General features: G+C 41.8%; 1 protein-coding gene across 2 annotated transcripts in view; it reads right to left on the bottom strand.

The window, feature by feature from the left end:
* Window positions 1-24,541, bottom strand: part of TBXAS1 (thromboxane A synthase 1 (platelet)) — a 227,695-nt gene that overhangs the window by 101,296 nt on the left and 101,858 nt on the right. For both annotated transcript variants that reach the window (XM_011995459.1, XM_011995460.1), the window contains exon 2: window positions 20,801-20,897. In XM_011995459.1, coding sequence (XP_011850849.1) covers window positions 20,801-20,897 — 97 coding nt within the window. The remainder of the gene's footprint in view (window positions 1-20,800; window positions 20,898-24,541) is intronic.

Below are 24,541 nucleotides of genomic sequence, written 5' to 3' on the forward strand. Positions count from 1 at the left end.
GCCCAGGCTGGAGTGCAGTGGCACAATCTCGGCTCACTGCAAGCTCCGCCTCCTGGGTTCACACCATTCTCCTGCCTCAGCCTCCCGAATAGCTGGGACTACAGGCGCCCCATCTTAACCATTTTTAAGAGTACAGTTTGGTGGTATTAAGTACACTCACATGGTTGTGCTACTATCACCAGCATTCCTCCACAGAACTTTTTTCATCTTGCAAAAGTGAAACTCTGTGCCTATTCAACAATAGTTTCCATGCCCCCTCCATACCTCCTGCCTGTCCACATATGTTCATTGTCTAGATTTACTGAAAGATGCCTTGAAAGAGACAAAGGATTTCCCCCAAAGGAATGAGTGATATGGTTTGGCTGTGTCCCCACCCACATCTCATCTTGAATTGTACCTCCCACAATTCCCACGTGTGGTGGGAGGGACCTGGTGGGAGGAAATTGGGTCATGGGATCAGGGCTTTCCTATGTTGTTCTCGTGGCAGTGAATAAGTATCACAAGATCTGATGGTTTTATAAAGGAGAGTTTCCCTGAACAGATCCTCTTCTCTTGTCTGCTGCCATGTGAGGCGTGCCTTTCCCCTTCTGCCATGTTTGGAAGGCCTCCCTAGCCACGTGGAACTGTGAATCCATTAAACCGCTTTCTTTTGTAAATTGCCCAGTCTCGGATAGGTCTTTATCAGCAGTGTGAAAAATGGACTAATTCAATGAGTAACAAGACTGGTAAGTGTGATGGAAGCCAGACTGTGCATTTCATGCAGGAAGGGGACTCTGCAGAAAGGAGGTCCAGGGACATAGCTTTCTAGGCTCCTGTCTGTCAGCCTAGCTGTGTCCCAAGCCTCCAACCACTCTCTGGTCAGGGGCTTCCAGACGGCAGGCCATGACCAGTCATGAAATCAATGCCATGAGTGGCAACCAGCATTTAAAAAAAGGAGACAAAGAGACAAGAGATAGACAAGATTAGAAAATACAGAGGAGCATTTAACGTCAGGGAAAGTATTTTGTGGTTGTTGAACTTGTTCAAGATATGTGTGTGTGTGTGTGTGTGTGTGTGTATGTGTATGTGTGTGTGCATGTGTGTGTGTGTATGTGTGTGTATGTGCACGCGTGTGTGTGTGTATTCTGTGTCAAAATGTGAATGTGTTTCTTACTGTAGATCATAGTCAAAAAAGTTTGAAAAACTGAAACTAACCCAAACCTCAAACCCGGGAGTTGTTCTCTCTCAACGACAATCTTGTCAGTCACAACTATTAAACCTTTCTTTGATTGGCCAACTCTCTCCATCTCCACAGCCGCCACCCTGGCTGAGGTCACCATTATCTCAGCCCCTAACTGATTTCCCTGCCCTCAGCCTTGTCACACCCATCCGTACTCCACCCTGTAGTCAGTGGGATCTTTCTAAAGACAAATCTAGCCCTATCCTCGTGCAAACTCCCTAACTTGGTTTATGAGGCCTGGTATGTGCTGGCCAGTTCCCCATCCCTTTCTGAACACAAAGCCCAAAGGAGTTCCTTAACTTCCCAATCCCTCATAGAGTCTGAAGTCACAGGGCTTTCTGGAAGCTCGGGTTGCATTTGCTACTCTGGGATGGGCAGGATAATGCAGTGGTAAGAACATTGCCTCTACAGTCAGATGCCTGAGTTCAAATCTTGGCTCCGTGTGACTCTGAGAGCTGACCTCTCTGGTTTGACCTCTCTACAGTGTTTCAGTCTGTAAAATGGGGATAATAACATTACCAACCTCTTAGGATAGTTGTCAGGCTTCACTGACTTCACAAATATTTATTCAGTGCCTGGTATGTGCTAGGCCCTAATTTAGGTGCTAAGGATACATCTGTGAACAAAATGAAGCTCCGTGTCCTCACAGAGCTTGCATTCTAGTGGGAGAAGGTGGACAATAAGCATGAGAAATACACTGGATGGTACAGTAGGATGGGGTGAGGCGTGTTATTAAATTGGTCAGTTGGCACTGGGCTCCTACATAGGTGAGATTTGTGCAAAGCCTCGAAGGAGCTGGGGGTTTGGTGGGCATGGGAAACATTAGAGCAAAGGCATCATGTGTATGAGGACCCTCAGGGACGTGGCACGGCTGGAGGGGAGGGATGGAGGCAGGCCAGAGAGAGCATGGGGACCTGTGTGTGGAGGGCCTCCAGAACCTTGGTAGGATTTTTACTGCACATGACACAGGTGGTCATAGCAGAGTTTCGAACAGAGACATATCTGAGCTGACTTCTGTTTTAAAGAATCTCACTGTTAGGTGTTGAGAATCAACTGTGAAGAGCCAGGATGGAGGCAGGTAGAGCTATCAGGAGGAAGCACAGTGGCCAGGAGAGAGCGGGGGTGGAGGCTCAGGCCAGGGAGCTGGACACAGATATGGGGAGAAATGATCAGCTTGGCATGCTTTGAAGGTAGAGCCAACAGGATGTCCTGATGGACTGGATGTGAGGTGGGAGAGAGAAAGACAGGAGTCAAGGATGACTCCAAGGGTTTTGGACTGAGCAATCGGAATGATGAATGCAGTTAATACATTTACAGCTATTAGATATGAGTTCTAAATTTCTTTTCGAAGAATCGATATGTCAGTATGTTCAATTCTTTGCCTTCTACTTTTAAACTTAACTTCCTCACAAAGCAACCTTTTTTGATTACCTGCTCCACCCTGATTCACTTCAATCACCTGCTCCACTCTGACTCATTCTGATTTCCTACTCCACCCTGACTCATTCCGATTACCTGCTCTGTCATAGCCATTTTTCCAGCCAAACCACTCACCCCATCACTCTCTTTAAATTAGCCAATCGGAATTAGTTTAGCCTGTGCGGTCTAATCTCAGCCAATAAGGGAAGGACACAATAGCAGGGGCCACCTGAGTCAGGGATAAGAACCCCTTCCCCTCCCTTGTCCAACTGTGCGCTCATCATTGCTCCATCTGTGAGGGCATACCCTTCTATAGAAGTAACTTGCCTTGCTGGGAATTAAAAAGAAAATTTTATATTCGTGTGCTATTTCTTTTGCGGCACCAAAACTTTATTTATAACACAGCTTTTAGGACAGTCCTTGGCACATGGTGTTGAGATGATGTCGCGTTATTCCCTTAGATCCTTGACTATGTCATCTCTCTAGGGTCTGGTCCTTCTCGTGAGCTGTTTTTCTCTTTCTCTGAAACTCTAGATCCCTCTCCAACCTCCTTTCTCCTTTGCCTGCTAACTCCTATTCACTTTCATGAACACAGTTTAGAGAACATCTCCTGAGGGAAGCCTTATTGACTGGACTTCACCCCAAGGACTTCGTGCAGATAACAGCTTACTCCCATTTTAAAAAGATTTTTTAAAAAAGTGATCCTTAGGGGCAAGTTCACTGATAAGTAATGTTTACTCATTCTTTTTTTCCCCCCATAGGGACAGATCTATAGATGTGGGAAGCAAAACGTTTGTGATTTCCAAGGACAATCTTATGGGGAAAGAGGAGAAGCAACAGGTTGGTGGTTTCATGGCTGACAGAACACAAAAGACAAATAAAACTCTATTAATCTGGAATCAAATAGAGACCCACAGATTTCTACACTTATCCCAGTCCAATTGAACATTTTATTTGTTATTTTCACAATGAACTACTGATCTGCAGAAATCACAGCTGAGAATAATTAATGTGCAGAGTCATGATTTAACATTAATCTGGATCATCCCATGAGCCAGCATAAACTGAGCCCCAAACCAGATAAAGACTTACAAGAAAGAAAAATTATAAGCCAATGTCACTCATGAACACAGACAGAAAAGTTGTAAACAAAATATTAGCTAATATAACTCAGTGATAAATTACAAGAATAATTCATTAAGACCAAGTGGGACTTATTCCAAGAATGCAACTTTGAAAATCAATGTAACTTATTGCATTAACAGAATAAAAGAGAAAACCACATACAATCTCAAGAGATGCAGAAAAATATTGATAAAAAGTGACGCCTATTCATAATAACAACTTTCAGTGAACTATCAATATAAGGAGACTTCCTTCACCTAAAAATGACATTTACAAAAACACCTGCAGTTAACATTATATTTAACAGTGAAATGGTTAAAATTTTCTGAGGCTGGAAACAAGATAAGTATGTCCATTATTACACTTGTATTTGACATCATAGAGAGGTCAATAAGGCAAGAAAAATAAATAAAATTTGTAAAAATTGGAATGGAAGAAGTAAAACTGTATTTATTTGTAGATAACATGATTGTATAACACAGAAGATTTGAGAAATATCTATAAATAAACTTCTAGATTCAATATTGAGCTTAAAAATATTGTTGGATACAAATTTAATATACAAAAATTTATTTCTACACACGGGCAACAAACTACCGAAAAACGACGTTTTAAAAATGTAACTTACAGTAACAGTAAAACTATTAAATATCTACAAATACATTTGACTAAGGATGTACAAAAGACCTGTAGTCTGGAACTATAAAATATTGCTAAGATAAATTTAAAATACCTAAATATATAGAGGTTCCACATTCATAGTTTGGAAAATTCAATATTGTTACGATGTCAATTCTTCAAAACTTAACAAGATTATTATGGTACTGTAGTTGTGTTGTGTAAACTACTAATATCTTAAGTAGAAAGATGAAAAGATGAACCAATTGAAAATAATAACTACAACAACTTTTCAAGATGTAGACAGTACAATAAGATATAAACAAGAAAAAGTTAAAAAGTGGGAAGATGATGTTAAAGTGTAGAGTTTTTGTCAGTTTTATTTTTGTTTGTTTATGCAATCCATGTTAAGTTGTCATCAGTTTAAAATAATGGGTTACAAGATTATTTGCAAACTATGATAACCTCAAATCTAAAAACACACAATAGATACACAAAACTGTGTCTGTTCTCATGCCTATAATCCCAGAACTTTGGCTGGGGCAGGCAGAGCACTTGAGGCCAGGAGTTTGAGACCAGCCTGGCCAACATGGTGAAATCCTGTCTCTATGAAAAAAATAAAAATAAAAATAAAAAATAAAAAATAGCCGGGTGTGGTAGTTCACACCTGTAATCCAAGCTACTTGGGTGGTTGAGGCATGAGAATTGCTTGAACTTGAGAGGCGGAGGTTGCAGTGAGCTGAGATCACGCCACTGCACTCCAGCCTGGGTGACAGAGTGAGACTGTCTCAAAAAGAAAAAACCAAAACAAACAAACAGAAAAAAACTAGAAATCAATAAGAAGAGGAATTTTGGAAACTATACAAACACATGGAAATTAAACAATGTTCCTGAATGACCATTGGGTCAATGAAGAGATTAAGAGAGAAATTGAAAAATTTCTGGAAACAAATTATAATGGAAACACAATGTACCAAAACCAATGGGATATGACAAAAGCAGTACTAGGAGGAAGATTTATAGTTATAAGTGCCTACAGCAAAAAAGTAGAAAAATTCAAATAAACAACCTAATGATACATCTTAAAGAACTAGAAAAGCAAGAGCTAAAGCCAAAGTTGGTAGAAAAAAAAAAAAGAAAGAAAGAAAGAATAAAGATCAGAGCAGAAACAAATGAAATTGAAATGAAGAAAACAATACAAAAGATCAACAAAACAAAAAGTTGGTTTTTTGAAAAGATAAACAAAATTGACAAACCTTTAGCCAGACTAAGAAAAAAAGAAAGAAGGCTCAAGTAAGTAAAATCAGAGATGAAAAAAGAGACATTATAACATTATACTTAAAGGATCATTAGCAGCTACTATGGGCAACTGTATGCAAATAAATTGGAAAAATTCAATGTCCCTTCATAATAAAAACCCTAAAAAAAGGGCATAGAAGGATCATCAATCAACGTAATAAAAGCCATTTACAACAGACCCACAGTATCATACTGAATGGGGAAAAACTAAAAACCTTTCCTCCAAGATCTGGAACATGACAAGGATGCCCACTTTCACCACTGTTATTCAACATAGTAAACATAGTACTGGAAGTCCTAGCTAGAGTAATCAGGCAAGAGAATGAAATAAAGGTATCCAAATTGGAAAGGAAGAAGTCAAATTATCTCTGTTTGCAGATGATATGATCTTATATTTAGAAAAACCTAAAGATTCCACCAAAAAGCTATTAGATCTCATAAATGAATTCAGTAAAGTTGCAAGGTACAAAATCAACATACAAAAATCAGCAGCATTTCTATATGCCAACAGTGAACAATCTGAAAAAGAAACCAAGAAAGCAATCTAATTTACAATAGCTACAAATAAAATGAAATACTTAGGAATTAACTTTACTGAAGAAGTAAAAGATCTCTACAATGAAAACTGTAAAACACTGACACAAGAAATTGAAGATACAAAAAAAAGGAAAGATATTCCATATTCATGAATTGGAAGAATCAATATTGTTAAAATGTCCATATTACCTAAAACAATCTATAGATTCAATGCAATCTCTATCAAAAGAGTGACATTCCTCACAGAAATAGAAAAAACAATGCCAAAATATGTATGGAACCACGAAAGACCCAGAATAGCCAAAGCCATCCTGAGCAAAATGAACAGAACTGGAGGAATCACATTACTTGACTTCTAATTATATGACAGAGCTATAGTAACTAAAATAGCATGGCTCTAGCATAAAACCAGACACATAGACCAATGGAATAGAATAGAAAACCCACAAACAAATCCATACATCTACAGTGAACTCATTTTGACAAAGGTGCCAAGAAGAACCATTGAGAAAAGGATAGTCTCTTCAATAAATGGTGCTGGGAAAAGTGGATATCCATATGAAGAATAATGAAACTAGACCCCTATCTCTCACCATATACAAAAATTGAATCAAAATGGATTAAAGACTTAAATATGAGTCCTCAAACTATGAAACTACTAAAAGAAAACACTTGAGAAAATATCTAGGACACTGAACTGGGCAAAGATTTCTTGAGTAATACCCCACAAGCACAGGCAACCAACACAAAAAAGGGAAAATGAGATTGCATCAAGTTAAAAAGCTTCTGCACAGCAAAGGAAACAATCAGCAAAGTGAAGAGACAAGCCACAGACTGGGAGGAGGTATTTGCAAACTACCCATCTGGCAAGGGAATAATAACCAGAACATAGACGGAGCTCAAACAACTCTACAGGAAAAAAAATCTAATAATCCTATTAAAAACGTGCAAAAGATCTGAATAGACAGTTAAAAGAAAAAAGACATACAAATGGCAAACAGGCAAATGAAAATGTACTCAACATCACTGGTCATCAGAGAAATGCAAATCAAAACTACAAAGAAATATCATCTCACCCCAGTTAAAATGGCTTGTAGCCAAAAGGCACGCAATAACACATGCTGCCAAGGACATGGAGAAAAGGGAACCCACATACACTGTTGGTGCAAATGTAAATTAGGACAATCACTACGGAGAACAGTTTGGAGGCTCCTCAAAAATCTAAGAAAACTAAAAATAGAGCTACCATATGATCCAGCAATCCCACTGCTAGGTATATACCCCAAAGAAAGGAAATCAGTGTATCAAAGAGATATCTGCACACTCATGTTTATTGCAGCACTGTTCACAAGAGCCAAATTTGGAAGCACCTAAGTGTCCATTAACAGACAACTGCATAAAGAAAACGTGGTACATATATACAATGGGAGTACAATTCAGCCATAAAAAAGAATAAAAGCCTGTCATTTGCAACAACGTGGATAGAATTGGAGGTCATTTTGTTAAATGAAATAAGCCAGGCACGGAAGGACAAAATTGGCATGTTCTCACTTATTTGTAGGAGCTAAAAATTAAAACAATTGAACTCATAGAGACAGTAGAATGATAGTTAACCAGAAGCTGGGAAGAGTAGTGAAAGAATGTCGGGGTAGGTGGGGATGGTTAATGGATGGAAAAAAAATAGAAAAAATGAATAAGAGCTAGTATTTGGTGACTATAGTCAATAACAATTTATTTGTATGTTTTAAAATAACCAAAAGATCAGCATCATAAGACAGGGCAAGAAAATAAAAAATTATAATTGGATTGTTTGTAACACAAAGAAATGAAAAATGCTTGAGATGATGGACACCCCATTTACCCTGATGTGATTATTACACATTGCATGCTTGTATCAAAATATTTCGTATACCCCATAAATGTATACACCTACTACATACTCATAAAAATTAAAAGTTAAAAAAATATAAAAAATTGACAAGCTGATTCCTGTAAACATATATATGGAACCAAAAGAACTAGAATAACCACGAGAATTTACACTGCTCTCTCTCTCTCTCTCTGTCTCTCTCTTTGTCTCTCTGTCTCTGTCTCTCTCTCGGACAGGGTCTCACTGTGTTGCTCAAGCTGAAGTGCATTGGCAGAATCATGGCTCGCTGCAACCTACACCTCCTGGGCTTAAGCAATTTTCTCACCTCGGCCTCCTGAGTAGCTGGGACTACAGGTGTGCACCACCATGCCTGGCTAATTAGAACCATTTTTTTTTTTTTTAGTAGAGACAGGTATGTTACCCAGGCTGATCTCAAACTCCTGGCCTCAAACAATTCCCCCACCTTGGCCTCCCAAAAATTATAGGCATTAGCCATGGTGCCTGGCCACACTGCCATCTTTCAAGATCGATGACAGAGCCGTACTATTTAAGAGAGTGTGATATCGTGATATTGGTGCAAGGATAAACAGAAAGACCAATGAACTGGACTAGAGTCCAGAAGTAGACTCACACATACGATCTCTTGATTTATGACACAGGTGCTGTTCAATTCAGGGGGGAATGGGTGGTCTTTTCAACAATGGTACTGGGGCAATTGGATATCAATACAGAGAGAAAAAAAAATGAGCCTTGATCCATACCTTACTCTATACACAAAAGTTAACTGGAGATAGACATAGTCCCAATAGTGAAAGGTAGAACCATGATGCTTCCAAGAGACTATCTTTGTGACCTTGTATATAAGGCAAGAGTTCTTAAAGAGCATACCAAAAGCAATACCACAGAAGAAGATTTTGATAAATTGGACTTTATTATCAAAGGTTATTATTAAGAATTATAACACACAAACCATGGACTGGGAGAAGATATTCACAACACGTTTATCTGACAAAAGACTCAGGGCAGAACACACAAAGAGCAACAAGTCAATCAGAAAAAGTCAAACACCTTAAAATAACAGTGGGGGAGGGGCAAAGACTCAACAGGCACGTTGTAAAGGAGACTATTCAAATGGCCAGAGAGCAAATGAAAAAGTTCTTGGCCGGGTGTGGTGGCTCATGCCTGTCATCCCAGCACTTTGGGAGGCCAAGGCGGGTAGATCACCTGAGGTCGGGAGATCGAGACCAACCTGACCAACATGGAGAAACTCCATCTCTACTAAAAATACAAAAATTAGCCAGGCATGGTGGCGCATGTCTGTAATCCCAGCTACTCGGAGGCTGAGGCAGGAGAATTGCTTGAACCCAGGAGGCGGTGGTTGTGGTGAGCCGAGATTGCACCATTGCACTCCAGCCTGGGCAGCAAAAGTGAAACTCCATCTTAAAAAAAAAAAAAAAAAAAAGAAAAAGTTCTCAATGTCGTGGTCACCAGATAAATACAAATTAAAACTGCAGTGAGATACCACTACTATCCAGCCCCTGGAATAGTTATGATGAAAAATAATGGCAAGATGAAAGTGCTGGCTAAGATTGGAACAACTAGAGCTCCACTTTATGGGAGTATAAATTGGCTCAACCACTTTGGAAAACTGTTTGGCAGTATGTACAAAAATCCACCACACACCTACTCTCATGGGTTAGCAATGCCACTCCTAAGTTTTCAAGTTTTCATAAATGCCTGTTGATATACTAACCTAATTCATAATAGCAAAAAACTGGAAACCTAAATGTTTACTGTCAGAGGAATAGATTGTGGTGTTTCTATACATTGGAATGCTACATAGCAATGAAAAATGCAAACTATGTTCACGGTCTTGCTCTGTCCCCAGGCTGCAGTGCAATGGCACGATCATAGCTCACTATAGCCTCAAATTCCTGGGATCAAGGCATTCTCTTCCCTCAGTCTCCTGATTACCTGGGACTACAGGCACACACCACAGCGCTTGGCTAATTTTTAAATTTTTTTTTTTATAGCGACAGGGGTCTCACTTTGTTGTCCAGGCCGGTCTTGAATTCCTGGGCTCAAGCAATCTTCCTGCCTCAGCCTCCCAAGGTACGAGATTACAAGACTGAGCCACCACACCTGGCTATATTAATCTTAATACATGGCGTGGATGACTCTTACAGACACTATGTTGAGCAAAAGATGCCAGAACAAAAGGACACATACTGCAAGTTTACATTTATGTGAAGTTCAACAGCAGGAAAAGAGAACTCTATACAAATCGATGTCAGACGAGTGGTTTTCTCTGGATGGTAGAGATGGGTTGACTGAGAAGAGACATGAGAGAACCCTCTGGAGTGCTGGAAATGTTTGTATCTTGATCTGGGTGGTGGTCACATAGGGAAATACATAGACAATAATACATTGAGCTTTACACTCAAGATTTGTGTGTGGAAGTTACTTCAATTTAAAAAATACTAAGGGATAATAATCATTTAATTTGGACAGACTTGAATGCTGGATGAACACCAACAAGATGAAAATCAACAGATTTAATTATAAGGCTTCATATTTAGGTTTAAAATTTAGTTGTTTAGTGCATGTGATGGAAGCAACCTGATCTGCAAAAAGTCACGTTCAAAAGATCTGGGAACCTTCACTGAGCACTTGCTTGTCGGGCTGTATTGGGCTATCATTGTCAGGAACAGAGGAGGTCTGTCCTACTGCGCTCATGGGAGCAGTGTCCGGCCTCAGGAAGGAGTGTCCTACTGTGATGTGTAATGAAGTTAGACCTCATCAGCTAAACGATGATTTTCAGACAGTGGCCTCATTTTAAGAGAGGTGTTAAGAGCTGGCAGAAATCCTTTAACCCTGTTTTATTTTATTTATTTTTTTTTTTAAATTTTTTTTTTGAGACGGAGTCTCGCTCTGTCGCCTAGGCTGGAGTGCAGTGGCCGGATCTCGGCTCACTGCAAGCTCCGCCTCCCGGGTTCACGCCATTCTCCTGCCTCAGCCTCCCGAGTAGCTGGGACTACAGGCGCCCGCCACCTTGCCCGGCTAGTTTTTTGTATTTTTTAGTAGAGATGGGGTTTCACTGTATTAGCCAGGATGGTCTCGATCTCCTGACCTCGTGATCCACCCGTTTCGGCCTCCCAAAGTGCTGGGATTACAGGCTTGAGCCACCACGCCCGGCCATAACCCTGTTTTAATTTGGGTTTTTAATCTCAAGCAGGTAACTGGGGTTGCCGCCCTTTGATGACCACACGTTGTGGGTGGATTGCTGTTTCTCTCTCACGGGCTCATGTTAGGCTGCTTGACTTGGGATGATCACACTGCCTTCCTCGGCCTCTCTTGCAAGTGTCCTCTGAGACCAGGTTAAAAACTTCCTTTTTTAACATGGATCCCATTAGGATGTCAAAGGAGACACATGTGGTCATGTGTCCTCCTTCAAAGGGTGGCCCCTTTCAGGGCCTATGGGCCCTTTGTTTCCCACCTCCTAAAAGAGGCAGGAAGGAGAAGGTGAGCAGAGAGAGTGAGACGTCATTAGAGGGGTGATAACAGGTAAGAGAGGAAGGTGTGGTTGAACTTTGCCCCTGCTGCCTCTCTTCAAAGGGTGGATTAGTGCTGGCAGCCAGAGGGGGACAGAAAACCCAGCAGACGGGCCCCTCGTTGTCTTCACTTGCTCTGCACCAACTAGCCATGCCTTGGGCATTTAGGAAGATGTGGATGAACTCCGCACAGAATGTGTCAAGACCACAGTCTCTGGCCCTCCCTGGCAATCCCACAGCAGGAGATGAATGGCTGCTATTTCCAACGATCTTGAACTGGGTTTGCTGCACTTTATGTTTAGGGCTGTGCATGCTCGGCTCTGAGTGGTGTCTGCGATTATGCTGTGAATATGGAGTGACTACTGTGTGCCAGGTGCTGTACTGGCACTGGAACAATCAAGACAAAGAATGGCGGGTGGGAATGGGGTGGCCTATCACCAATACTTGTCCATCTTACAGCAAACACAGTCCTTTTCACATTGTTTCATCAACTCTTGGGTCATTCTCCAGCAATTAGGAAACCCTGCCCTGAGGAGCAGGTTATTGAAGAAAACCGACACCTCGGCATTCCATGGGTGCTTGAAGACAGCAGCCACTTACTGAAGTTTTCTCATGGGCCAGCCCAGTGATTCTCAACTGGCCTGGTAAAGCCACACAAGAACCACTGGCTCTTTCCAGAGTGTTGCAAACACATGGAATGCATTTCTGCTGTTACCGAGTTCGTGTATTATCAGGAGAAGGGGATGAAAGGCATGACAGAATATGAAGCTATAGCCAAAAATGTTTTCTTGTGTTCTGGAACATGCAAGAACATGGACTCAAAATCTAAATGATCTCTGGGATGCCTTGAGAGATGATCAACAGTTCTGAAACAGTCACGCGGGCTGAGGGGCCAGCTGAATAGGATGAGGTGCTTCCAAGGACTCCAAGATATAGTGTTATACCTCAGTGCTTATAATGCGAGTAGAGAGAGTCAACTTGTTTATGCCAACTAGGCTGCAAAAATATTCATATCGAAAAGAGGACCACGGTCACAAAGACTAGGTACCACTGTTACAAACATTGTTTCTAATTCTCACACAACCAGGCACGGATGAGGACAGCCGCTGTGCAACTTGTCTCCTTCCCACCTGGAGACATGAAAGACCTGGTACTGCCCCCTCATTATATTATAATCAACTGAGACTCAAGAATTCTGTCACTTGGATAAACCCAAATTCTATACTTGAGGCTATTTTCAATTTATGTCTATCGCTATCTGGCTGTACAAAGATTTGAACCAAATAGGGTTTATATTTTGGTGGTTTGAAACAGTAAAGGTGTTCCTTTCACTAAAAATAGAGTATAAAAAAACTAAAATATAAAAAAAGATACCGAAAATGAAAACGGTAGTGGTCTTACTATTCTACATGCCGGTTTTCATTCATTCCCTCTGCCGGTAGAAGGTGGTCATAGAGATGACATCCTCTTCCCTCTCTCTGCAGGAGAGTGTGACTGGCCTGAGAGAACGGCCTCCAGGTGAGGTTGTGAGATGTGTCCACCACTCGAGGGGTCAACTCAGGGGCATGCGGTGGCTAAAAACAAATTTGGGCTCTACCTGCGTAGTCAGCTTCAGTTACTGGAAAGGGGCCTCTTCTAATTATGGCAGTCCTGCCTGACAGAGTTCCAGCATTTTATCCACTGGGGAGGAGGAGGAAGCCAGGCGCTTGGGACTGTGCTTCTATCAGCCCGACAGCCGGCAGCGAGGGCCCCTCCTGAGCGGGGAAGGGAATCTGGGGGCTTGTTAACTCTTATCTTTGGAGGAAACTCTCCAACAGATCTCAGCAGAGTTTCTGGCCAGAAGCAGTGTTCAACAAGGACAAGGGTGTTCCTGATATCGCACTTGACATGCTTGGCTGCAAGAAGAAATTTTCCTGAGGGGGCCTAAGAGGGAGCTTGTTCCCTGTACCTGAAACTCCAAGTGGCTCTGTGGGACGCTGGTGGGACTCCGTGGCTCCCTGTGGCTGCCAACGGTCACATGAACTGGGCATCAAACAGACCTTAGGGATTAGCTAGTCTAACGTATTTTACACAGGAGGAAACTGAGAATCAGGAGTTTAAAGGATTGTCTGAAGGCCACTCAACTAAGAAGAAGTAGCAAATCCAGAATCTGATTTCATTTCTTTAAACTAAAATCAAAGACATTTCACCATACTACTGGACTATTGCTTAGAAGAGGGGAAATGGGAAGAAGAAAGGGAATGTCATAAGAGGGAGATTGGGGCAGAGAAAGACAGGGAGAATCAGGACTCAGTGAGTTGACTTTCATGGAATGTTCTGGAATATATTCATTGAGAGACAAGAATTGATTTTATGGTTTATTTCTCTATTCTTATGCCTAAATTGTAGATATTAATCTCCTGGTTTACACACTTATTTCTACTTCTGCCACCACAGAAGTTAGGGCAAGACAGCATAAATATCAGAGCAAGCTTTTACTAATTTCTTTTTGTTAAAAAGAATATATAAAGATAGCTTCCTGCTGAACCAAGAGTCTACTAAGACACAAAATATGAAATCATTTTCAACAAGGTCTTGAAATTTTAGAAAAAACTCTGCAAGGCAGAGAGAAGTACATTTGAGCATTGAGAATCAATACCACTTAATGCTATTCCTGCGTTCCCAAGGCATCACAAGACACTCAGTACTTTTAAAGATGTTAGAATTAAAACTTAGCTACCATGTTGGAAATGAAGCTCAGTGTGTTGTACTGATTAAATGTAATGCCCTGGATCTGGCTTTTCCAGGACTTACCCATGTCCAGACATTAGAAAAGCAGGTGAAATGGGAGACCTGCGGGGAACAGGCATCCCATTGCGGCTGTCACCTGGGAATTCCAATGGGCGGCCCATCCTGCCACAAGAAGCTTCCAGTTCAGACTGGAGGGTTTCGTATGCACAGCAAAGACCTTTCGCCATACCGCTGGGCTATGGCTTAGAAGAGGGGGACATTAAAAGAAGAAAGTGGGTGTTATAAGGAGATTGGGACAGAGAAGGAGAGGGAGGTCACATAAAACAAAAAGACCTCAAAATAGAGAGGAGGGCAGGCAAATGAGGTTGCACACCTGTGTTTCTGGTTTCACTGCCCTCTGCAGTCTGTTTGTGCTTGCAGGAAGAACTTCTGCCTTGCTCAGAGCTGTAGACCTGTAATGTGAATGGACCTTTCTCAAGAAGTGCACAGCTAAAAAAAGTTGGCAAGGTTTTACTGAAGCCATGAGAGCTTCCCTAGGTCACGCATGGCAACCACTCTCACAACTTAAATCGTGCTGCACATGTTTGAGCATCTCAGTGTCTTCATTTACTCAATGTTTGATTTAAAAGAAAGAGAACCAGGAACTCCAGGTGAACGGTTTTCAAAAACTGTCAGTGGAGAAGTACTGGTTACAAGTGTAGGAACGAGTTCAAGGGGAGCAGTTTTATGGCAAGTCTGCCGAGGCCCCCTCTCTCCTCAATGGGTGCCAGCAGGCGGGTCCCTGTGGCCCCCACACAAGGGGGTCTGACCCACCTGTATCCCTGAATTGAACTTTCCTTGCCAATTAGCTCTGCAATGAGCCAACATGCTCTTTTCTTCCTTGAATAGGAGGCTTCTGCAGATACAGAGGACAGGAAGGTTTCCAGTGACTAATTTGCCTATAACTTTAGTTATCTTCACCAGTGCTAAGGAGTTTGTGGTTTCACAGTGACTCATCCTGCAATGTTCACAGCTGTGTGGAGAGTGAGTGAAGCAGCCCCTGAGAGGCTGAACCTGGGGCAGCCAGGGTGCTGAGTGTTGATGGTTCTGGATAAAACCGCCCACCACGTCCATCGCATGGCTTTGGATGTGCCTCTTGTGTGTCAATGGTCTGGCTCAACCTGTGCTTGGAGAGGTGACCTCTGTGTTACTCATGAGGACCTGAGGGACGGCACTGCATGCTGCCACTCCAGACCAGAACCCACATTTTCAAGGCAGTAGGCTTAGTGTTTTGACACGTCCCTGACATGCCCATCTGACCAGACCAAGCTAACATGGGCCAAAGACTGGCCTACCTCTTATCACCCTTCCCACAGCTCCCGAACTCTAGGCCTTGATAGGAGGCCAAGAACAAGAAGTTCTGCCTCTGATTGTGACCATTTCTGCTGAGTCATGTGACTCAGCTCCACTTTCCACAGATATTTAAAAAAGAGCTGCGCTATGGCTTCATTAGGTACTGTACCTGACAGCAAAGAAGAGCTCACTGAAAATGTCTAAATAAAAACATCCAAGTCCTGATGTACCAGGATGACTGAGCTTCTATAAATGCCAAGAAGACTGATTTGGGTTTGATAAGCTGTGGCTGCACCATCACGGAGCAGTTTCAGGAAGCACTGAGGACATTGATAGAGACCTACAAGGCCCACATGGAAAATGAGCAAGATGAAGCAACATTGCACAGACTCCAGTGCCCCAAAAATGGTGAATGAGAAAGCATGACGTTAAGAATTGCTGCTCTGGATCCAACCCATAGTCTGCTCCAGCCAGTGTTCTGGAGTTTGGAAAAGAATATTTCACAGGATGATATTTGAATTCACACATTTGTTCAGTGTTGATGTATGTCAGGGAGCTCCCTGTTGCATCACCCCCACCTCCAGCGAATACGCTCTATGGATCCCTCATGGGATGCTTACAGCTCATGTCAAATTTCAGAGCTAAATCCAGTTTCCCAAATCACAGCCCTTCTCCCCCAGGCTGTCCAGGGACAAAACTCACGTAACTCAAGCCTGAATCTGTGAGTAGAGATGGGCTCTCCCTGTTGGAGAATGAGAGCATGCATTATTTAAGTTCCTTTTCACTTAATTTATCAAACTAATATGCCGAGGTATTTTCTGTATCACAAGGGACCGTTTGGTAGCAGCTTGCATGGAGTAAGCATTTAATGTTTACCGAGTGAATGTATAATAAAGCTGAATCGCTGAACGCTTAAGTAAATATGGCCTATTAGAGGGAAGGCAACGTGGTGTCAGTAAGGAGAAATCACGTCTCACTAATCTAGAGTTCTTTGAGCAGATAAATAAGCATATGGATAAGAGGGAACCACAGAACCCAATTTAATTTGACTTTCAAAAACCTATGAGAAAATCCCACTTTAAAGACTGTTTTTTAAAAAATTGAGTCACTAAGGGTTGTTTTACCATCGATATGGAATTGGCTTAAAGACCATAAGCAAAGCTACACATAAGTGGATACATTCCCAGATGGAAAACTGTAAACACTGGGGTTTCCTGGAGAGCTCATCTGCGATGGGTCTTTTTACGTGTTTGTGAATGACCAAGACGAAGAAGACTGTATTGCAACTCCAGGTTCAAGTAATGCCTCATTCTTCTGGGAGGAATGTCAAGTTGATGGAAATTCCATTCAGTTGGGACAAGAATATATTGGATGCTGAAGAGTCAATATGTGTTTATGTCATGGGGTATAAAAAAGAAGTACAAGATACAGTTCTTGGCCTTAAAGAGCTAATAATCAAGCTAGACTGAAAGCCATATCCTCCTTTACTATAAATAGTAGAAGGCACAAAGGGATCAACTGTGACAATGAGTGATGCACACGGTGAGTGCTGCCAGAGTTCAGGGAAGGGGAAAAGTGCGTGTGGATGGAGGCAGGAAAGGCTTCCTGGAGGAGGCAGAATCTGAGGAGTGTCGTGAAAAACAGCAAGAGTTTGGATGGGTGTGGAAGAGGTGGAGGGTTTTCTTGTGAGAAGCACTAATGTGTCACCTGCCAAGTACTGTGTAGAGGGAGAGGTTATATGCATGATCCCATCTGGCTTTACGACAGCCCAGTAAGGTGGACCATATCCCCCAACTCCAGGCCTTGAGAGGAGGCCAAGAATAAGAAGTTCTGCCACTGGTTGTGACCATTTCTGCTGAGTCATGTTGATTCAGCTCCACTTTCCACAGATATTTTTAAAAAGAGCTGCCCTGGCTCTTTTTTAAGTTAAGAAATGTGGCCAGGTACAGTGGCTCAGGACTATAATCCCAACACTTTGGTAGGCCAAGGTGAGAGGATCACCTGAGGCCAGGAGCTTGAGACTAGCCTTGGCGACATAGTAAGACCCCATCCTGGTGAAACACATATGCAGTCCCAGCTACCTAGGAGGCTGAGATGGGAGGATCACTTGGGCCCAGGAGTTTGAGGCTGCAGTGAGCTCTGATCACACCACTGCACTCCAGCCTGGGTGACAGAGCAAGACCCTGTCCCCCCCAAAAAAAAGGAATGTGCTCAAGTTCACGTCATAATCAATATGAGCCCCACTGTTACACTGCCTTCAATTCTGGGGCAGCGTAAGCATGAGCAAGGCAAAGGTTCAGGCCCCTCCAGAGCAGGTGAGGGTGAGCAGGGAGAGGCTGGAGTGACGATTTGTATTGGGGAGCAGTGAGAGACAGTGTTAAGCCATGTTATCAGGGTTGATCATTTAGCCTTTCTGAACCTTAGTTTCTTTGTCTATAAAATAGAGATGATAATTGTATCCATCTCATAAGTTCTTGTGATGACAAGGACACACTCTGGATGGCTCACCTAGTTCAGAACACAGGGAAGGGGACTCTCTCTAATTTCTTTAAGACTTAGCCCCAAGCACCTCACACAATGGATCTAAGTCACAAGGGCCCTTAATTGTCTGGGGAACTTGGACTTAGTCCTGAAGGCTTAATCCTGTGCTGAGTGGAAGAGGAAGAAAACTGGAACTATACTCTGGAGTTTGGGGCCCTGGACCTAGTCTGGGTGGAGGGGTGGGTGAGGGGATGGTGAAAGAAATTAGGAACAGCAGACGAATGGCTTGGAGGAGAAATTGACCAAAGTTGAGGTCAATGTTATTGGGTCCCCCCTGCTTGAACATGTGCATTGAGTATGTCTGCCCCTAGCATGCGAAATCATTGACCTCTTCTAGGTCAGCTCTCAGGGTCACATGTCCTGGTGTCATGGGAGGAAATATGGAGACACCGGTTGGCAAGTGCCATCTCATGGCTTAGGGGCTCGGACAGTCTCAAGCGCTATGGCAGGCTCCTGTGAGTGCCTTTGCTGCTTGCTAGAATGTAGCTTGGTGGTCCATGCACTTTGACTTACTGTCTTCTCCAACTTCTTTACTCAGCACTCCTTGCTGAGGCTGATGGAGCAACAAGCTACAGCTACAGCTGCATTGAATCATCAGAATTGGTTTCTTTACAGACGGCTTTCAGGGGACTTTGAGCAAGGAGATAGCAACGCAGTGTTTGGGAAAGAGAATCTAGAGGCAGCAGAGAAGCAGTTAAACTTCTGCAATTCCTTCAGCCATCCTGAAGGATGGAGGTAGCAGACCAGCCACCCCCCTGCAGGCCACATCCCTCTAGAGGTCACATGATGTCTGGAGTTGGGCATGATGCTCTGGGGCTGGAAGAAGATGAGCATATTTTGGGTGAGTGGCCAATTACTCCATTCAACCTTGACATCCAGAAATGTCACTAAGGCAGCTGTGACAGCTGTGGCAGTAAAAAGAGCTCTAGACTTAAGTTGAGAGATGACACATGAATCCCTGCTCTTCCTCGTGGTAAGCCATGTTACCAGGGTTGATCATTTAGCCTCTCTGAACCTTAGTTTCTTTGTCTATAAAATAGAGATTATAACTGTACCCATCTCATAAGTTCTTGTGATGACAAGGACACACTCTGGATGGCTCACCTAGTTCGGAACACAGGAAAGGGGACTCTCTCTAATTTCTTTAAGACTCAGCCCCAAACGCCTCCCACCCAATAAGCTTTCCTCTGTCCGCATCCTGGTGGCCTGGGCTCCCCACCTCAGGAGCACTCACCACACTGCATTGTGCTGGTCCCCTTCCTTGTCTGCCTCCCTCACTAAAGCGAGAATTCCTCGAGGGACACTGTCTCTTTACAGTCGGCACCTACGCAGTGCCTGGCATATGGCAGGTATGCAAAACTTTGCCCAATAATCAACAAAAGAATGAATACATTACTTACTTCCCTAAAAAAATGAAAAGTGAGGTCTAATGGGACCCCCAAAAATGGCTGGCATGGTGATTCTCTGAATTCTCACAAACATGTTTATTAATTCACTTTAGACTTTTTCCAAGAATCAACATAAAGTTTACAGGTCTTCTCTGCTAGAATGCCTATCTCCTTATTTTTGGAAAATGGATAGCACTGATACCCATCATTTTTTCATTCTTTATTTCATTTATTTATTTATTTAAGTTTTTTGAGACAGGGTCTCTGTCACCCAGGCTGGAGTGCAGTGGTGCGATCTCAGCTCACCAGAGCCTCCCACTCCCAGCCTCTCAGATTCAAGCATTCAAGCAATTCTCACGTCTCAGCCTCCCAAGTAGCTGGGACTACAGATGTGTGCCACCACACCCGGCTAATTTTTGTAATTTTCTAGAGACAGGGTTTCATCAAGTGGGCCAGGCTGGTCTCAAACTCCTGAATCCAAGCAATCCACTCACCTTGGCTTCCCAAAGTGTGGGGACTACAGGTATGAGCCACCGTGCCTGGCCTGATCGCTGGCATTTTCCATCACTTCTTCCATCCTTTGGGATTTCTCATCAAAGATAAATAGTAGGACATTTACTTTCCAAAAACAAAGGGATATGTACATGCATGTAGGCTGGAAACTTGAACTAATATAAAGGAGCCCTCTTAAAGCTTCCTTCTCTTACTTGGGGACAAATTTCTTTCCTAATTTGCTTGTCTTCCCTTTCCAGCCTTAGTACTCTTATTCTTTCTGGGAAAGATGTAAGTGCAAGAACCTCAAAATTTTGCTTTCCAACTGATATTTATTAGCCTAGCTCATTCTCCGTCAGTCACTTGGCCTGTGCCCTCTGGATTCCCCCAGCTTTGAACCCAGCTTTAGAAAACCCTCTTGGTTTTAGCATTTTTAACAGCCTCAGCTTCCCTTGAGCTTTAGCTTTCTTGAAGCATTTCTTACATGTAAATGCTACTCTTTTGTACCAGTCCCACAGATCTCTTTTGAAAAACCGAGCTCACTGAGGAGCTTAGTTTTGAGTGGAACTGACATAAACCTGATCAGAGGCCTGATTGCATCCCCGTTGGATCTGACATGCAATGCCTCCATCTGAGAACGATTCCCCATCCATCTATACGCAGAAAGAAAACTACGTACCATTCTGTTGGTAAAGTTACTGAAGTTCTCAACCAACACCTGCTTGATCATGTCTGGCTCAGAAATAACAATAAACATCCGACGACCAAGATAGTACCTGGGAGGAATAAAAAATGCATTAACATGTGTTGCATTTACCCATTTCTCCTTTCCAAAAAAGAATTCACAGTGGCTTAGAATGAGGGATAAAAGATAATCAGGAAGTAAAGGTATGGAGGTCAGGAAGTAAAGTATGTTCTGATCATAAGCAACCATACAGCTGTGATGATCTAACATCAAATTTCTTTCCATCAGCACTCATGGAATGCTACCTTCCACTGGTCCCTGGAGACTCTGGGTTGAATAAGATACACTCCCTGCCCCAAGGAGCTTATTACAGCCTAATAGGAAAGACAGAGCTATACATGTAAATGCAATAATAAGGGGTTCATAAGATCCAGTAATAAGACAAAGAAGGAACATGGAAGAGGTCGGTGTTATCCATAGTTCCCCAAAACGGAAAGATAGGAATTCTAGCAAGAGAAGACCAATAACCTTTATACTGATTCTCAGAAGAAGTCTAAAGTAAACTAATAAACAGACGCTTGTGAGGAAAGATTAAACCTGTTTGGGAAGAACTGAATATCTGGTCACCACACTTACATATAAAGGAGCTCAACAGGTACTTTTTAATATTTTATTTTTATTTTTGTGATGGAGTCTTGCTCTTTTGTCCAGGCTGTACTGCAGTGGTGCTATCTCAGCTCACCGCAACCTCTACCTCCCAGGTTCAAGCGATTCTCCAGCCTCAGCCTCCTGAGTAGCTGGGATTACAGGTGCCCATCACCATGCCCAGCTAAGTTTTGTATTTTTAGTAGAGACAGGGTTTCACCTTGTTGGCTGGGCTGGTCTTGAACTCCTGACCTCAAGTCATCCACCCACCTCGGCCTCCCAAAGTGCTGGGATTACAGGCATGAATCTCCATGCCCAGCCCTCAACAGATGCTTAATGACATTAACGAAAATATGGACGAAAGGCTCAGCCAGTCAACTGGTGGCATGAACTCTAACTGGAGATAGTGCGTAAATACACGTCATATTATACTTACGAAAGTACCGGGGGCACAAAAGCAAATCAAGACCCAGTCACAGTTTCCAAGTGTCTGACCATCTGACAGGAGAGATAATTAGGCAATTAACATATAGCGTGATGTTCTGGCAGGCATGAGTGACCTCGGAGGCACACCCAACTTAATGCTTGGAGAAGAGAGAGTGAAGGCTTTCCAGAGTTGGTGCTTCCCAAGCTGAGTTCTGGAAGATGAGCAAGAGTTAGTCCAGGAAGAAGGGGTGACAAAGGAGGTGAGGGTGTGCTGGCTGGAGGAATCGGTTAGAGCAGTTGAGCCAGGGACAGGCCTGCTTGGGGGAACCATGAGTGCCCGACTACCAACAGTGCAAAGCAAGCCAGAGTGATGACAAGCGGCCCACTGTGTAATGACATGTTTTCAGTGTATGAAATTATACTTTCAGGGATGTAATTTGATCACTGGTGTATCCAGCTCAGAGCAGTAAGGAACAGATTTTAAAGGGGAAAGTCACACTGAAAAGCAGCCAATTTTCCTCTGGCACTTATTTACCAAGAACTTTTCATAAACCCAAATTACATTAATTGTTTTAAATTCTTCTCCTTCTCATTGACTATGGAAAACAATAAAAATATTTGTCTGGCACATATTAGGCACTTGGAAAATATTTACCTGAGTCATCGTATTTTCCAAAATTGTCAGGAAAATCTTTGGGAAACAGGAATTCAACAGATGTGGTACAAAGAAAGACAAGAATACTACCTAGCTTTTGTGTTTGTTTGTTTGTTTTTACTGATTTTAACCAAGAAAACCAAAAACAACTCAATAAGGCCATAAACCAATGCTTTTATAAAATTTGTGGTGAGGGTCATGGAGTCTTTTGAGAATCTAATGAAAACTGTGGACACTTACAGCATTCTGTATACAATTTAAGAAGTCCTTGGATCTCTCAACCCCACTCCAGAGCAATGTTTCTCAAATATACAATGTGCTTAAAAGTCACCTTGGCTTGAAGAAATAACAGCTGAAAATTTCTGAATTTTGCAAAAGACATAAACCTACATATTCAAGAAGCTGAGTTAATCTCAACTGAGATGAACCCAAGGAAATCCATGCCAAGATACATCATAGTTAAACTTCTGAAAACTAAAAAAGAAAGAAAAACATCGTGAAAGCAACTGGAGAGAAATAATGTATTATCTGTAGGGAACACCAGTTCAAAGGACAGCAGGTTTTTCGTTTTTTTTAAAATCAGGAACCATGGAAGCCAGAAGGAAGTGGTACATTTTTCAAGTACTGAAAGGAAATAACTATCAATCACAAGTCATCTATTTGGTGAAAGTATCCTTCAGGAGAAAAGTGGAAATAATGGCATTCTCTGATGAAGGAAAACTAAGAGATTTTGTCACTAACATATTTACCCTTAAAGAATGGCTGAAGGATGTTCTCCAAACAGAAAGGAAAGGGAGATGATAACAGAAGAAAGTTTGGAACTTCAGAAAGGAAAGAAGGACAATGAAATGGATAAAAATAATAGACTATCCTTCTCAGGAGTCTCTTAAGTCATACTTGATGGTTGAAGCAAAAATTACACTACCATATGATGTGGTACTCAATGTACTTAGGGGATATACTTAAGACAATTATATTTAAAAAGTAAGGAGGCTAAAGGGACCAAAATGGAAGTAAGATTTCTACATATCACTCAAAATGATAAGGCATTCATACTCATAGATTGTGATAAATTATATATGTGTATTTACACAAAAACTAAGAAAAACTATTTAAAAATTATAATAAGCTAAAATGGAATTTTGAAAAATGTTCAAGTTATCCACAAAAAGGTAAGAAAAATGAAACAAGGAGCAGAAGGAATAAAAGAGAACAAATACACTACTATAATGGTGAATATAATGTAATATCTAGATAACAATATATCAAAATGTGTGGCTGCAACTAAAGCAATGTGGAGAGAGAAATTGATAGCACTAAATGCTACTTTAGAAAAGAGGAAAGGTCTTAAATGAATAATCTATGTTCCTATCTCAAGAAACTAGAAAAAGAAGAACAAAGAACCTTATCAAGCACAGGGAAGGAAATAATTAAAAAACAAGTGCAGAACTCTATGAACCTGAAAACAAAAACCATAGAAAAATTAATGAACAAAAAACTGGTTCTTTGAAAAATATCGATAAAATGGATAAACCTCGAGCAAGACTAACAAAGATAAAAGAGAGAAGACAAAAAACACCAACATCAGGAATGAAATGGGATATCACTACAAATACTGCAGCTATTAAAAGGATAAGGGACTACTACAAACAACTTTAGACTAATATATTTAAAAACTAGAAAGAAATTGACCAATTCTATGAAAATCATAAACTACTAAAGCTCAACCAAGATGAAGTGGGCAATCTGAATAAATACAACCACAAACAGTTAATAATTTTAATTAAATTTCAGAATTTAATTATTTGTATTTTTTATTTGAATTCATAATTTAAAATTTCCTGAAAAACATATCTCCAGGCCAGGATGGTTTCAATGGAGAATTCTACCAAATATTACAAGAAGAATTAACACTAATTTTACAATATCTTCCAGACGATAAAAGAGGAGGGAACACTTCACAACTCAATTTATGAGGACAGGTTTACTCTGATACTGGAACCAGCCAA

This window comes from Mandrillus leucophaeus, unplaced genomic scaffold (assembly GCF_000951045.1).
Source record: "Mandrillus leucophaeus isolate KB7577 unplaced genomic scaffold, Mleu.le_1.0 Scaffold49, whole genome shotgun sequence".
In the NCBI taxonomy this organism is placed as follows: Eukaryota; Metazoa; Chordata; class Mammalia; order Primates; family Cercopithecidae; genus Mandrillus; species Mandrillus leucophaeus.